Source organism: Danio aesculapii, chromosome 2, assembly GCF_903798145.1.
Source record: "Danio aesculapii chromosome 2, fDanAes4.1, whole genome shotgun sequence".
NCBI lineage: Eukaryota > Metazoa > Chordata > Actinopteri > Cypriniformes > Danionidae > Danio > Danio aesculapii.
In genome coordinates, this window is record NC_079436.1 from 21,108,998 (window position 1) to 21,125,420 (window position 16,423).

The 16,423-nt window shown below is 33.6% G+C and overlaps 1 protein-coding gene across 2 annotated transcripts in view; it reads left to right on the forward strand.

The window, feature by feature from the left end:
* The window catches only part of pip4k2ab (phosphatidylinositol-5-phosphate 4-kinase, type II, alpha b), a 56,991-nt gene extending 42,522 nt beyond the window's left edge, over window positions 1-14,469 (forward strand). For both annotated transcript variants that reach the window (XM_056474596.1, XM_056474597.1), the window contains 4 exons: window positions 4,811-4,924; window positions 5,097-5,349; window positions 7,039-7,142; window positions 12,154-14,469. In XM_056474596.1, coding sequence (XP_056330571.1) covers window positions 4,811-4,924; window positions 5,097-5,349; window positions 7,039-7,142; window positions 12,154-12,234 — 552 coding nt within the window. In that variant the 3' untranslated portion in view covers window positions 12,235-14,469. The remainder of the gene's footprint in view (window positions 1-4,810; window positions 4,925-5,096; window positions 5,350-7,038; window positions 7,143-12,153) is intronic.
* The last annotated feature ends 1,954 nt before the right edge of the window (window positions 14,470-16,423 follow it).

The following is a 16,423-nucleotide window of genomic DNA, read 5'->3' on the forward strand; positions in this document are numbered from 1 at the left end:
TTCAGAAAAATTGTAATTTTTCTAGGTCAATTATTTCAATAACTTTCCTTACCGCATGTGGAGACACGTGATCCTACTCTGTCAGATGCATGGGTTTGGTCTGGCACAGCCTTTGCGAGCTCATATACCTGCGCACCTCTCAAAAAAATTAACTACATGTCACACGTCTGCACTACATAGATGATGATTGGAGGCTGCGCCAGAGATGCCTTGAGACGGCATATTTTCTATTATGATGTTCAATAAATAATCACAGATAGTGCATGTTTCCTTCAATTATTTTAAAATCAAGTAATGCATTCCTCATTCAAATATCTCTCACTTGTAATATGTCAACATATTTACTGTACAAAACCTGTCAGTGAACTATGAGGCCAAAAAATAAAAAAAATAAATAAAATAATCATTCATTAATCATAATCGAGGTAAAGTGTTAAATTAATCGAGATTTTCCAGCCCTAGTTACTAATGAACAGTTAATATCTTAAGAATAGGCAGGTAATAAGCCACTAGTTATTACTATGAATTATGAGCTAAACTAAAGTCCTCATCCTCAATAGACAGCAAGGGTTGTGGGATGTTTAGAAAAGGAATCAAAAACATTGTCAAAACATCACATGTGTCTTCAATAGTTCAGCTGTAATCATATGAAGCTCCAAGAACACTTTTGTACACCAAAGAATCTTAAGAATCAATAACGTCTATGTCTTCCACATGAGATGAGGTGTGCGTTTACTACAGGCAACACAACACTTGTGTGTTGCACTGCTGACTCTGTAATGGCAATATGTCGTACTGCCTGTAGTAAACGTGCACCTTGACCTGGTGAAGACAAAGTGAAGACAAAAGTGAACAAAGTTTTATTTTGGGGTTTTTTCCCCACACTAAAGTGTTTTTGGAGCTTTATAAGATTTCATCTGAACCACTGAAGCGACGGAATAATCTGACAAAGTTTTTGGTTCATTTTCTGGACAACTCTGGATTGTTGCTGTATATGGAAGGTCGGAGAGCTCTCGGATTTCATCTAAAATATCTTCATTTGTGTTTAGAGAATGAATAATGTCTCAAGAGACTGGAATGACATGAAGGTGATTTCACGTTGATTAATTCTACATCTAACGCATGGAAAATCTAACGCATGGAAACCAAAACCGTGAAGTAAAGGGATAAAAAATGTTTGATCACTTGCTTATTCCAAACCTGAATAGCTTTCTTCTGCAAAACGCAAATCGAGATATTTTGAAGAATGACGTAGTGGTTTGGATGGTAAAAGTAAATAAGGAACCATGTTGTTCTGAACCTGACACTTTCATAGACAAAAACAATAAAACATTCCTCAAAATATCTTTACTTGTGTTCCACTGAAGAAACATGTTTGAAATGACACAGTTGTAAGTATGTGATGACACATTGTTCATTTTTGAGTGCACTGCCCCTTTATTCTTGATCCTAACTGACTTTGGGTTCGCGTCCTTGATATTTGTGCAAGTAGGCATTTAGGAAATAACTGCAGGTTTAATCTTTGTAATTATTTGAATGCTTTAATTGTCTGTTAGCTCTGCTGGTGAAATCTAAATCACACCCTGTTGCTGTGAAGATCCACAGGAGGCCGCCTGCTCCACACACCCCACTGCTTCTGTGATGGGCTGTTTTATTTTAATTATCAGGCGTTCGGGTGGATTATACTGCTAACAGAGTGCTCAATGTTTTATTTCACTCGCCAAAAGCTGTTTAATGTTTAGTTGATGATGTTTAGTGTAATATAACAGGGTTGATAAAAATAAGAAATTTGTCATTGAAGGGATATATCACCCAATAATGAAAGGGATTTTTCAAATAAATAAGGAAATTATCCATTGCAACTTTGTAATACAGCTTGAAATATTTCCACGGCCCTCAATCAGTTTTGGTTTTTGACTTTTAGGAAAAAGTTTGGGCACCCCTGTTCTAGCAGATTGTTATTTAAGTTGGTGCTTCTAATTGCAAAAATGACATCCTTTATCTTTTATGTTGTTCCATATGTAAAAATATTGGTATTATTGTTTCTATAAAGAATTTAAGTCCTATGACAAATAGAAATATAACCATATCTAATTGATGATATTATAAATGAATGTTATTTTGGTGTACTTGACATATTATTGTATTGGTTTTTTTAGAAGTTGGTGTTATTTGGCTTTTTTTGGTCTTTGCTTTACATTTTAATTTGTTTCGTATTTTAATTTTTACATTTATTTATTTGCATATTTGTCATTTCTGTTAGTTTTTATATCTTTGTAAAGATTTTTAAGTAATTTTTTTGTGTTATTTTTGTTTGCCTACCTTAAATGAGTTTGGTCCTGTGTCAGAAAGGAGGTTAAGTGAAAACTCAGAGTTTGTTAACCCTGAAATTAGAGAAACTCTGGGTTTTCTGTTTCAAAATGACAGGTTTGTCAAACTCGAGAAAGCAGGTCAAGTCAATCCTGTTTCTGAAAGAAATGTAACTTTTACTCAGGGTCAGTTACCGTGGTAACTTACTCTGTGAACCTAACCTGGTCAGGAGCAGGTTTTATTCTCTAAACTCTTGAGTTTCTATTGGTCTCCTCCCCTTTTTTAAAGTTGAAGCGGTATTTCTCGCCGTAGCTTTAGTCGTTCATTGCCTACATTTCAGTCACACAAACAAAAAAGTTACAAGAATGGCTTGTTCTTTTGGGGGGAAATTACAATTAGATTCAGTACCATAGTTTTAAGTTTTACCTTTAAAATTACTGCAAAAAATAAATAATTAGCTTAAATTCACTGACCTTCGACGGGGACGTGTACTGTAACTAGATTAATGGGATTATTACTCGTTCTAAAAACTATTTTTAGTTCTGCTTAAGTTTTAAATGTCATGTCAACCTCTACTACTTGTCAATAAAAAAGTTAGAAACATAAGTGCACTTTTAAATCTATTAATTAATTAATCTTTAGAAATTTTATCTTAAACTGATCAACGTGTATAAAAGTGGGAACCTTAAACAAAACATTTCCACTGAACATTAAAGGTGCAGCATGTAAGTTTGTCATCCAGTGGTTGAACTAGGTATTGCACTCCTGGATCAAAACAAACGCAAGCGCAGGTTGCCAGATTGAGGACAGGAGCGAGTGATTTAAACAGTGTTCTAAAAAAAACAAAGGCATGCGATAGTAGAAATATTTTCCATATTAAAAGGAGTTTTTGTCCTAACTAACATCTCGAATTGATATATTAGAAACGGCTTGTATTTCTCACAGGTGAACAACAGAAACTATGACAATTGATCACCTCAGGTACACCTCATGTGATTTATTCAGTGTTAAATGCTAACAATGTGAGTTTGAATGCCATTTTACGGGACATTTATTGCCATACTACTGAAAGCAGCAGCAGTTCACCTCGGATCTTGAAAATAAAATAAACCATTTGAAATTGAACTTTAGAATTAAACACATATGAGTAATTCAGCATGTACATTTAATAATGTTAAAGAGGATTAAAATGTATTAAATAGATTATAAACCTTATCATTTTGTAAGTGAGTGCATATTCTGTGCTTCTGAATGGCTGTGTTTAAATTTCTGTCATGTTTCGTCTGGTGCAAACAGCCAAGTTGCTTATCACTGCATGGTCTCGTCACGAAGCATGTTGTTGGGACACGAGGTTACAATGTAACCTGCTCACCTAATGTTTATGTTTGCAATATTCATATCATTTGCTAATTAATAACCTCATGTTGAATCTGCATCTCATATCGAAGTTTGCTACGTACCACCGGAGGTCGCATTTCGGTCACAAACGCATACTTTGAGAGCCTTTCTGAATGAATGAATGGAATACGCGGTTTTCCTCCAAGGCAACCCACGGTGCTGAAATATAATAGGCTAAACTGGCATTGTGCGGGTTAAAATTACCAAAACAAAGACAGCGTTCCAGCACGGAATACACATTTTCAACGCAGAATAACTGACTTCAGCATTGTTTTTCAGATAAACATGTATGTTCACTTAGCATGTTTGTAAAATATCTGCATACAGCAACTTTAAGTTAGGGTTATCTGCATTCTTGTTTTTTCAAATTTGTTTTAGAAACAATGCAGTAGCCTATTTTCTGTAATTTAATGCAATCATATCTGAAATGACTTCAAAATTACGACCAGTTCCCCATTTTTTAAGGTGAAAAGTCTATAAACGTCACACATTACATTACTTATTTTTTTTTATTAAAAAATGCTGATGTCATTTTTTCAGATGGTGACTCGTAATATCGGTGCTCCAATAATAATACCTTTTTAGAGTCACAGTGTGCATGCTTAACTCTGAATTAGTCTACTCAGACTTGATCCTAACTCAGATCAGCTGTTCTGAAACCAAAAACTCAGATTTTTTAATCTCTCGGTAAGTCAACTCAAGAGTTCAAGTTTAAACTCCGAGTTGGTTGAACCTCCTTACTGAAACAGGCCCTTTGACATTAAATTAGTTTGTATTATTGTTGTGTTATTTTAATTCATTGAAATAATCTAAATTTGTTTGATTGCTTTTGTTTTACTTTATTTTATTTATATTATTTATAATATTTTATTTTATTATGCTTTTGTTTTGCCTTTTTTTACATTTTTGTTCATCAACTTGAATTTGTTAAATTTTTATTGTACGTTCGACATTTGAATGAACAATTTAAATGTTTTAAGTCTGAGTTAAATTTATTTAAAGTTTAATTTATTTATAAGTTTAATTGGAGTACATTAAAAATAAAATGTACAAATGTTAATCATGAATTACTCTAACACTTTCTCCACAATTTTATCAACAGACAAAAGAGCTCCCGACTTACAAAGACAACGACTTCATCAACGACGGCCAGAAGATCTGCATAGACGATGAAAACAAGAAAATGTTTCTGGAGAAGCTGAAGAATGACGTCGAGGTTTGTATGCATTACCTTTGCTCTTTCCTACTCTCAGCCTGTTCGTTCGTCTTGTTTAATGTAAGCGGGTCATTAAACGCTTATCTAAACACTCATTGGCCCTAATCACCCTCCTGTGTCTTTAAACAGTGTCTCATTAAAAAGAGATTGACTGCTGGTCTTGTGTTTGCAGTTCCTGGCGCAGCTGAAGCTGATGGACTACAGCCTGCTGGTGGGCATTCATGATGTGGAGCGAGGAGAGCAGGAGCAGCCAGAGGAGGAGAGCGAGGACAATGATGCGGGTGAGGAGGAGGGCACTGAGAGCGACGGAGGGGCCACCGGGTCCCCGCCGGACAGTCCCAGTAACACGCTGGACACTAATAGGCCTTTGGGGCCAGGAGAGTTTGACCCCGTCATTGACGTATATGCCATCAAGAGCCATGAAAGTGAGTGCTTTTATTTTATTGCGAGAGCTGAATGAAATAAGGGTTGTTGGAGTGTTAGGGAATGGCCATATGGATGATCTGGTGGTTGATTCTTGGCCTGTTCTCGTGATTTAAAAAAAAAATGTTTGGTCGTTAGGCTGCACAATGTATGCAATACAAAATATATTGAAGTCAAAATGATTAGCCTGCCTGTGAATTTTTTTTCTTTCTTTTTCAATTATTTCCCAAATGATGATTAACAGAGCAAGGAATTTTTCACAGTATTTCCTATAATATTTTTTCTTATGTTAAGTCTTATGTGTTTTATTTCGACTATAATTAAAGCAGTTTCTCGTTTTAAAATATATATAAATCTTATATTTATTTAAGAAAAATATTTATTAAAATATTAAACAATATTTATTAAAATATTTAAATTATTTTAATATTTTTAAATAATTTAAAAATATTTTTAAAAAGCCCTCCTAAGCAATATTTTTTGATTGTCTACAAAACAAACCACTGTTATACAATGACTTGCTTAAATAACTAACTTATGTGGATAACGTAATTAACCAAACCACTTTAACCTGAATACTAGCATCTTGAAAAATGCCAAGTAAAATATTATGTACTGTCATCATGGCAAAGATAAAATAAATCAGTTATTATAAATGAGTTGTTAAAACTATTATGTTTAGAAATCTTTAAAAATCTTCTTTTTCTTTAACAGAAATTGGGAAAATAAATATAGACGGGAGCTAACAATTGAGGAGGGTTTATAATTCTGAAATCAACTGTATCTAAATTAAAGAAATTAATGCTTATTTTACAAGTCTCCTAGTGTTAAAAGGTTGGGTTTTACTAATTTGTTAATCTATTCGTTGATGTCTGGCTTTTGTGGGGGCACTTTTAGCCTAGCTTAGCATAGATCATTAAATTGGATTAGACCATTAGCATCTCATCTAAAAAAAAAAATGTTAAAATAATTTCAATATTTTTCTAATTTAAAGCTTGACTTTTCTGTAGTTACATTGTGTACTAAGAGTAAGACTGACTTAAATGAAAATTTGCTGATTTCTAGGTTGAAATGACTAGTTATTATACTGTCATAATAGTCAAAGCACAATAATTAAGGAACTTTGCTGCTGGTAGAGCTGCATGATTTTGTAAAAATCTGACATTGCGATATTTAGTTTTACTGCGATATATATTGCGATATGAATACAATTTTACCAGATTATTTGAATAGGAAAGATTTCATTATTTTAGATCGACCGGGATGATTCTATGCAGTGGATCTGCATAAATTATAATAAATTGCTAGCTAAAACAAATGAATAAACAGTGCTTTATGGTTTTCAGGGGTCAGTACTCATGAACAGAAATCGAATCATCAAATGCAAAATAACATGGTCATTATTGTATAAATATTGTTTTTTATAAATAATAATATTTAATAACATCCTTATCTTTTAATCTTTAATAAATAATCTAATCCTGCTATGTGACAGATATATTGCAGATATATTGCAGATATACACATTGGGATATTGATGCTCAAACGAAATTGTTCAGCCATCACTTAGCCTTTTAAAATAGCTAGGCAACAGTGCAATTGGTTTTGTAAGGAAATTGACAGATGCATGAAAAACTGTTTTTTAATCTATTTCTGTCTTGTTCAAAACGGTGGTTCATTCTATCTTACAGATGCTCCTAAAAAAGAAATCTACTTCATGGCGGTGATTGACATTCTCACTCCATATGATGCCAAGAAGAAAGCAGCTCACGCAGCCAAAACTGTCAAACACGGGGTAAGAGTTACAAGCACAATTCCTCTTGTCAAACACAATTTTCCGACAAAAAAATTCTGCTGGTTTGAAGCCAGAGCCGAGAGTGTCAACAAAACTCTCAAAACAACACCCAAAGCAACAGCTTTGAACCAGGAAAAGTATTTTGCATGTAGCACAAAAACATTACCAGTCTGCTGTTGAAAAACAAAAAGTGTCAGGCAGATGATAGGGTTATTATGACCTAATTATGATTATAACACAAACTTTTGACCAATGTTTTTGAAAAACTATCACAATGCTGAACAAGTTATTCTCGCTTATTCTGTCTGTCTATACACATTACAGTGAGCTGCATGAACACAGTGGATTCTTGCTGTTCACTGTTTTTGAATATTGAAGCAGTGAACAGTAATTCGACTTGTAAAATTAATGGTGTTCATGGCTGTAGCTAGGGTTTGAAAATTGGTGACATCTGGGGGTTGATAAAATTCTGCTATATTATTTACTAGAAATATAATATATGTATAGTTTGCCGCAATTTGTTAATATTTGCATTTGACTTATAAAAAGTGATCTCCTTAGCAATAAACTATCCTTGCACTTTTTTTTGATTACCATTGCTATAGGCCCTTACCCATCATGGCCTCGCAATCATCCCCATCCACTGAATTGCCTCTATCACTGTCTCTCCACTAAATCTATAGCTGGAGTGTGGTGAGTTCACTGGCGCCGTTGTCCTGTGGCTGCCGTCGCATCATCCAAGTAGATGCTGCACACTGGTGGTGGTGTGGAGAGACCCCCCCCCCATAATTGTGAAGAGCTTTGGGTGTATGATAAATGCACTATATAAATACAGATTGCATTACATTACATTACAATTGTCTAAATGCTGGTGATGCAGTGTTGCCAGATATTGCTACAAAAATAAAGCAAAAAAATATATACAGTTGAGGTCAGAATTATTAGCCCCATGTTTATTTTTCCTCAATTTCTGTTTAACAGAGAGCAGATTTTTTCAACACATTTCTAAACATAATAGTTTTAATAACTCATTTCTAATAACTGATTTATTTTGTCTTTGTCATGATGACAGTAAATAATATTTGACTAGATATTTTTTAAGACACTTCTATACAGCTTAACGTGACATTTAAAGGCTTAACTGGGTTTATTAGGTTAACTAGGCAGGTTAGGGTAATTAGGCAAGTTGTATAATGATGATTTGCTCTGTAGACTATCAAATAAAAATAGCTTAAAGGCACTAACAATTTTGTGCCTAAAATGGTTTTTAAAAAATTAAAAACGGCTTTTGTTTTAGCCAAAATAAAACAAATAAGACTTTCTCCACAAGAAAAAAATATTATCAGACATACTGTGAAAATTTCCTTACCCTGTTAAACATCATTTGGGAGATATTTAAAAAAGACAAAAAAATTCAAAGGGGGGCTAATAGTTTTGACTTCAACTATATATAGCAAATAGATTCAAATACTGTGCAAATAATATATGGGACCACAGAATCACTTTATTGGCACCACCAGTATTAGTATTATGGGCGGTTTTAGACCCTTTTAGGTGGGCTGTAGTCCCATTTGACATTTTAGACCTCCTAAAACAAATTGTGTTAAAAAGTTTTTTGAAATAATAGTATAGTGTTCTGCAATTACTTTGTTACACCAATAGGTGGTGACAACCAACCATCAAAAAGGCATCTCTAAATAATTCTTCAAAACTGATTCATCTTGAAATGAAACATGAAGTCTTTGTGAGTTAATAATCATTCACATGATTAAAAACATTATTATATATTTTTTTATATTTCTTTTTATAAATATACCATTTTAAATAAGAGATTGCAGCAAATAAAATGTTGCTAGAACCTCTACTAAATTTTAAGTTATCTAATTTTACAATGTATATATCTATATTTAGAATGTACATTTAGAATGTAAAAACTAAACCAGGGTGTCCGCAAACCCTTAAAATCTCTTAAGCTGTTTTTAATTTCAAAAACTAAATTTTAGGCCTTAAAAAGTCTTAAATTCACAGAAATTGTGTCTTGTAGGTCTTAAATAATTGTAAGCAGGTCTTAATTTTCCTATGTAAAGCTACCCAATCGGGCCAATCACAAACAATCCATCTGACTAGAAATTTTAACAAAACTCTATTTATAACTTTGTTTATGAATTAAAACTCTCTATATAACTCTAATATGGTTTAATCATTGTCATTACAGCAATATTTGTTTAAAAGTTCTCTGTATTTATAGTTCTTGTATGGTGAGGATACTGATCTGGACAGACTGTTATGCTTACATTTAGTTTGTTAATGTTTTTAAAGATAAGTTATTTTGAAAAATGTGTATGCATACAACTAGGTTTATTTCAAACATGTGCCCTTGAAATAACTAATTATAATATAATCTAAAAAAGTCCTGTATGAGTCTAAAATTTCAGTTGTAATGGTCTTAAAAATCTTAAATTTGTGAAACCAATATACAGTTAGCGTTATTAGCAATAGTAGCGAGTGCTGAGCGCCCCTAAAGATGTAATCCTAGAACTGATTAGTTTTAAAAACAATACACTGACCTGATCCTTGTAATGATCTGGCAACACGGAGGAGTAGAGGCTGCTTTCAAGGCTCTGTCACTCTGCATCTGACAGGGACATCTGTTTATTCAGCTAAATGCTATTGTGGTAAAGAAAGAGCTGAGTTGTAAGGCAAAGCTCTTGATTTACCGGTCAATCTACCTTCCTACTCTTACCTATGATCATGAGCTTTGAGTCATGACCGAAAGGACAAGATCTTAGCTACAAGCAGCCGAAATAAGTTTCCTTCGCAGGATGGCAGAGTGCACCCTTATAGATAGGGTGAGGAGCTCTGTCACCCGGGAGGAGCTCGGAGTAGAGCCGCTGCACCTCCACATCAAGAGAAGCCAGCTGCTTCATATGCTTACCTCGGGAGGTGCTTGAGGGAATATGTTTCTCTTTGCTTGCCTGAGAACACCTCGGGATCCCCCTGGAGGAGCTGGAGGAAGTGTCTGGGGAGAGAGAAGTCTGGAGGCTGTGACCCAGCCTCGGATAAGCAGAAGAATATGAATGAATGAATGAATAATGATTGGTTTTGAATAATTTTGTTCATTCATAGAATTTACAATATGTACATACAGAAATACAGAGGTATTGACCTGTGTGATGTCATCGTTCGCTATGGACATGAGTGTGTTTGTATCAAGGTTGTTATTGTTAACAAAAATTAACTAAAAAAAACTAAATCTAGAATTAAAAATAATTTCGGTTAGCTGAAATAAAAATAAAACAAGAGTTTTGTAAAAAACTAGAACTGACTAAGACTGTTTTGTGTACATACAGAATTAACTAAAACTAACGAAAATCATTGCAAAAAACGTCCTTCGTTTTTGTCTTTGTAAATGTATTATTAAATACTGTAAACCTTTTAGAAGTAAATCTCTTTACTTTGCGCTGCCAGGTGTTTGACCTGTACGGATTCTCAGAGTCTGTAATCCTGATGCAATTGGCCAGATCAAGCGGGCCTCCTCCAGTCATCCTTACTGTTGCTCCTGTGACAAAACAATGTCTGGACATGACAGCAGCATGGTGACAGTATTAAATATGACCCGATCAGACACATAAAAGTATTCATTTAACACATTTAAGCCCAATAATGTGTTTTATTTCTGTATTAGTGATCACGATCGCAAACGAATTGTCTTAAGCGGATCTTCAAAGTGAACTGGTTGAACTAATTCACCAAATTGCGTCTCCAGTAACATTAAGCACTTATCCACAAGTTACTTACTTTTTTATTTAAGATTTATTTTTGGCCTTTATTAGATAAGACAGTATTGAAATAGGAAGCAAAGTTGGAGAGAGAGAGGGGGATAGGGAAATGTCCTCAAGCCGGGATTCGAACTCGGGACGCCCTGACATGCTACTGCACCATATGTCGGCACACTAACCACTAGGCTATTGCACCAACTGAGTTACTTGATTTTATCCATGCCTGATACCCCCCTCTGATTCGAAATAAGCCAATATATACTGAGTTATTCAGTTATTAGAACAGTACACAGAGATCAGATTCGAGAAGCCGTGATTCAGATTCAGCAAACCGAACACAAACAGTACATGACAACCTGCTGTGACTGAACTAAACAGCGCAGGTAAACCAAGGGCTTAAATGGGAGGATCAAGTGAAGCGTATGTTTATTTCATAACAGAGAGTTGTAATTGAATTTAAATAAGTGCATCATGGCTCAGCTGGGTTGCAAAACGTAACTGTAAGAAACTTTTCAGATCAGGGTGATGTTTTCACTGACTGAAATTATCATTGGTGACTACATATTTTTGAAATCTTGAGTCCAAAGTTGGGAAGATTGTCACAAAAGATCGGTTCGCATTAAAGATCCGAACTTTCCATCGCTACTGTGTGTTTAATCTCAGAAGCAGCCTTGCACACATATTTTTACTTAAGGCTGCTATGTTGTGGGCTGTTGTATTTGAATTTGAGGATGGGTAGATGGTAGTGTTCTTGTGTCAAAAAATATTTGGGTTAGGGTTTTAATTACACAATATTTATTTTGCTGATTTTAAATCTTGCACCTTACAAATATCCTAATTTACAAAAAACAACAGCAAACAAAAAACGAAAACTAATACCGAAACTAATAAAAACTAAACAAACTAAGCAATTTCAAAATATCATAACAAATAAAAACTTGTAAATCTAATTAAAAAACTAATTAAAACTAACTGAATTTGAAAACAAAAATAAAAACTAAAACTAATGAACAATCCCAAACTATTATAACCTTGGTTTGTACACTCTAGCATTGTTGATGACTCGTGTTTGGTCACATTATACAGATTGGTTCTTGAAAGGCTCTCCAGTCAAACCAACCTCAAACTGGCAGTTGCACTAGCACCTGGTTCATGTTGGTGGAAAAGGGATAAATGATAGTACTAAACCAGTCCTCAATTCTGACACGTTTTTACTTCTTTTTTCTCTCCAGGCAGGGGCAGAGATCTCAACGGTCAACCCTGAGCAATACTCAAAGCGCTTTTATGATTTCATCGCCACCATTCTGTCCTAACTGAGGCTGGAAGGGGATGGAGAAACAGGTGGTCACACATATGAGCTCATATCCTGGGAAAGGGTAACAGATCCAGTGTCTCTCTCTTTCTCTCTCTCTCCGTCACTGGATCACTTCTCAGATCTGTCAAGATCTTTTTTTGTTTACACTTTCTTTTTTCTCCTCCGTTCGATTCGTTCGGTAGGTTTCTGGCTCCGTGTGGTTGAAAAGGCATACATGTGATATAGTCAAGCATATATAGCGTTCTGTACCTTCGTTGTTAGATATCGTTGATTGAGAAATGAGTGATGTTGTTCGTGACCAGCTACGTGGTATGATTCTCATACTGGAATTCTCAAAGCTGCTTAAATATTTATTATTATCCTTATGTTTTCTGCAGAGTTGTTCTTAATAAAAATGTCCAATTTTGAAAAATACATTTAAATATATATATATGTATTTGGTTTTATGAAGTAAATTTAGCCCTGAACAAATATGACCATCGTCAGAGTAAAATAAATTAGAGTGTTTGAAAGTGTTTATTGCACTATCGCTCTTTAGCTTCAGGCAGTACCTCAAATCAGATCCGTCTGTTTACAAAGCGTATACTGGAGGTCAGATGTTTGGAAGAATTATTTTTATGTATTCAACATCTACAAGGTTTCATCTAAAATACTGAAAAAGTAATATTGCTGAATATTTTTGGTGTCAATAAATTTTAAATTGTCAGTTATACCTGTGATGCAAAGATCGCTTCAGTCTTCAGTGCCATATGATTGTTCAGAAATCATTCTAAAATTCTCATTCGCTGCTTAACTAAATATTATGATTGTACTTTATATTAATATTTAAAACTGCTGATTAATTGGTAATTGTGTCGCAGCTCAGTTTTGATTTTTTAATTGTTTGATTTTAGTATGGAAAAAAACTTTACAATGGGTGTCGGCGGGATCTTAAAAAGTCTTAAAATGTCTTAATCAGATCACATGATTTTGGCACGATTTCCTTGACGTAGGGTGTCGCGGGAAGTTGTAAACTACAAATGGGTGTCGATAACTAATAAACAAGTAATGTGGCATTACTTGTATATTAGTTAACGATTTGTACGTTAACGACTTCTACGTTAACAAGTAATGTGGCATAGACAACCGATACCATGTCTTCAATGCCTTACGACACCATCACAGAAAGTCTTGTTTTATTTTTTCCCCAATCTTCATGACGAGTTCTGTCACATGGGTACAATAGGAGCACATCAATTCTCAGTGTTATCTGCAGGTGCTGCCGTTAATACATAGGTCAGTAATCATAAAATAGGCTGCATTTTTACTTGTGGGTCTCGGGTTGGTATGATCAATCATTGGTTATGCAAACTTTAACTACTTTCTCTAAAACATTAAAGTGTTTTAAGCAATTTTATTTGACAGACTGCCACAAATATGTCATCGTATAATCTGACATAGTGACTTTCGTAACCAACAATAAAAATTGTATGATCTGATCGGGGCTTTAAAATACCAAAACAACATTTTAGGCCTTAAAAACGTCTTAAATTCGCTGAAATTGCGTGTTTGTGTAGATAAACAGGTCAATTAAATAATTTTAAACAGGTCTTAAATTTCCTCTGTTGAAGTAAAGCTATCCAATCTGGCCGAGATCCATCCAATCACCAATTTTTGATTTGATGAAACTTTTTTATTACAAAAAGATACAGCAAATTCTCCAAATTAAAATCCCTAAACTAAAAACTGTTACACAATTACTCACGATAATAACAGAGCAACATATCCCTTTAAGTAGTCTTACATTTACACAAAAACTCTTTACAGAAGTAAGGGGCAGTGAACATAATGTTTATAAATAGACATGGTTAGCTTAAGGTTTTATAACAGATTATACACACATTAGGTTGAATAGGAGTTATACTCAGATGGACCAAAAGTCAACAAATGCTTTATATATTTTTGGTTATTCATGTAATTTTTGTGTAATAAATATACTTTTAACTATGTTAAACTTGTCATTAAAAAAACGAAACGTGGACTACCAATCAAAAGTTTGGGGTCAGTATGATTTTTCAATGTTTTAATATAAGCTGCTTCTGATCACCAAGGCTGCATTTATTTTATCAAAAATACAGTACAAGTTGTAACATTGTGAAATGTTATTGCACTGTAAAATAACTGTTCAAAAGTAGTTGAAATTATAATTTAATCATTTATTCCAGTGATTTTAAAGATAAATTTTCTGCTTCCTTACTCCAGTCTTCAGAGTCACATGATCCTTCAGAAATCCCTCTAATAATAATAATTATTATTATTAATATTATTATTATTAATGGTAATAGTAATAAAAGCATTAGTAATTGGAGTAATAATTTCATTTGAAACTACACACAAGTAATAAATAAATATTTAAAAAATTAATATTTAACAATTTAACATTTTTTACATTTAATAAATGTCGCTTTGCTGAACAGAATAATGAATCATTTTCTTAAAAAATAAAAAACATGAAAAAAACTGACCCCAAACTTTTGACCAGTAGTGTTTTCTTGTTTTGACATTAAAATATGCTGCTAAGAAATAGCTATTGGATTTTATGGCAAGCGAAAAAATTTCATTGGCCGAACTGGTCTATGTATAAGTCTTAAATTTCACTTAAAATGGTTTTAAAAGGGTATTGAAAAGTCCTGAGGAAACCTACAGAAACCTTGTTGTGCTGTTTATAAACTGAACCCTTTAAAATATACATATGATCTCATATGATGTTTTCGTAACATGTTTTCACACACAAAATATGGATATTGTAAGGTTCATATTTTAGTGGAAAAGTATGCTTTTTTTATAAATAGAAAGCATTGTTTGAAAAAGAATACATAAGTAACATTATTAATGAATTTACTGTCACTTTTGTTCAATTTAATGTGTCTTTGTCAAACAAAATAAGTATTAAAATTTTCTCAAAGTGTAGTGAATTGTGGTTTCCACAGTTTTTACGATTGGTAATAATACCAAATGTTTCTTGAGCATTAGAATAAGTGGTGGCCAATTAATCGAAAAGTAATCGAAATCGACATTCAGAACCTATAATCGATCTAATTTTTCCAGGACGATTTTTTCAATTACTTTCCCTACCGCATGTGGAGTCACATGACCCCGCTGTGTTAAAGGCTGAGGCTGATTTATAGTTCTGCGGCCACATCTGATCTCGGATCAAGTAGGACGATGGACTCATTCTTGAGCCTTACTTTGCACTACATTGACAATGATTGGAAGCTGTGCCAGAGATGCCTTGAGACGGCATATTTTCCATTACATTAAAATTACTATTTACATAAAAATATTTGTTTACAGAAGATGCAAGAGATGCAGTTTAAAATATTTTATTTAGAGCAGATACTGCTTATTTTCTACTTTTAATATGAAACACATTGAAAATAATTCATTTTGTTTCCAAAAGTGCAAGTTATTTATTTTCAATTTTTTATAAGAAGTAAATGTTGGTTTTAAGCAATTTCCTTCACTTATATTAAAATCATGTAATGCACCCTTTATTCAAAAATCTCTCACTTGTAATATGTGAGCATATTTACTGTCCAAAGCCTGTCAGTGAACTCTGAGGGCAAAAAAATAAAATCAATAATTAAAATAATCATTCATTAATCGTAATCGGGTTAAAATGTTCGATTAATCGAGATTTTAGGCCAAATCGCCCAGTTCTAACTAGAATAATTTCTAAAGGATTATATGAGACACTGAAAACTTTAGAACTAATACTGAAAATTCAGCTTTGAATCACAGAAATAAATGACATTTTTAAATACATTAAAATAAAGCTGCATTGTAATATTCACAATATGACTACGATTTGAGCCTTGATAAGCATAACACATTGTTAAAACAACAACTTTTAAACATTCCAAATGTGTGACCACCAGTGTACGTAACAGTAAAAAGTGATGCAACTTCAAACGGGTTCAACTTCTTTATTCATAGCTTCAAAAAATTGGATAAGCCGTAGATGATCTGCCTGCGGTGCATTGTAAAGTCTTGCACAGGAGCTCAATATTTGCAATTGACTCCAATAATAATAATAATAATAATGTGTAGTACAAAGCAACTGTTTTTGCACACGATGTAATGCACCAAAATGTTTATGCAAATGATTCCAGTTTTACCGGTGACCCTAATGGAGGGTCAGGCAATAG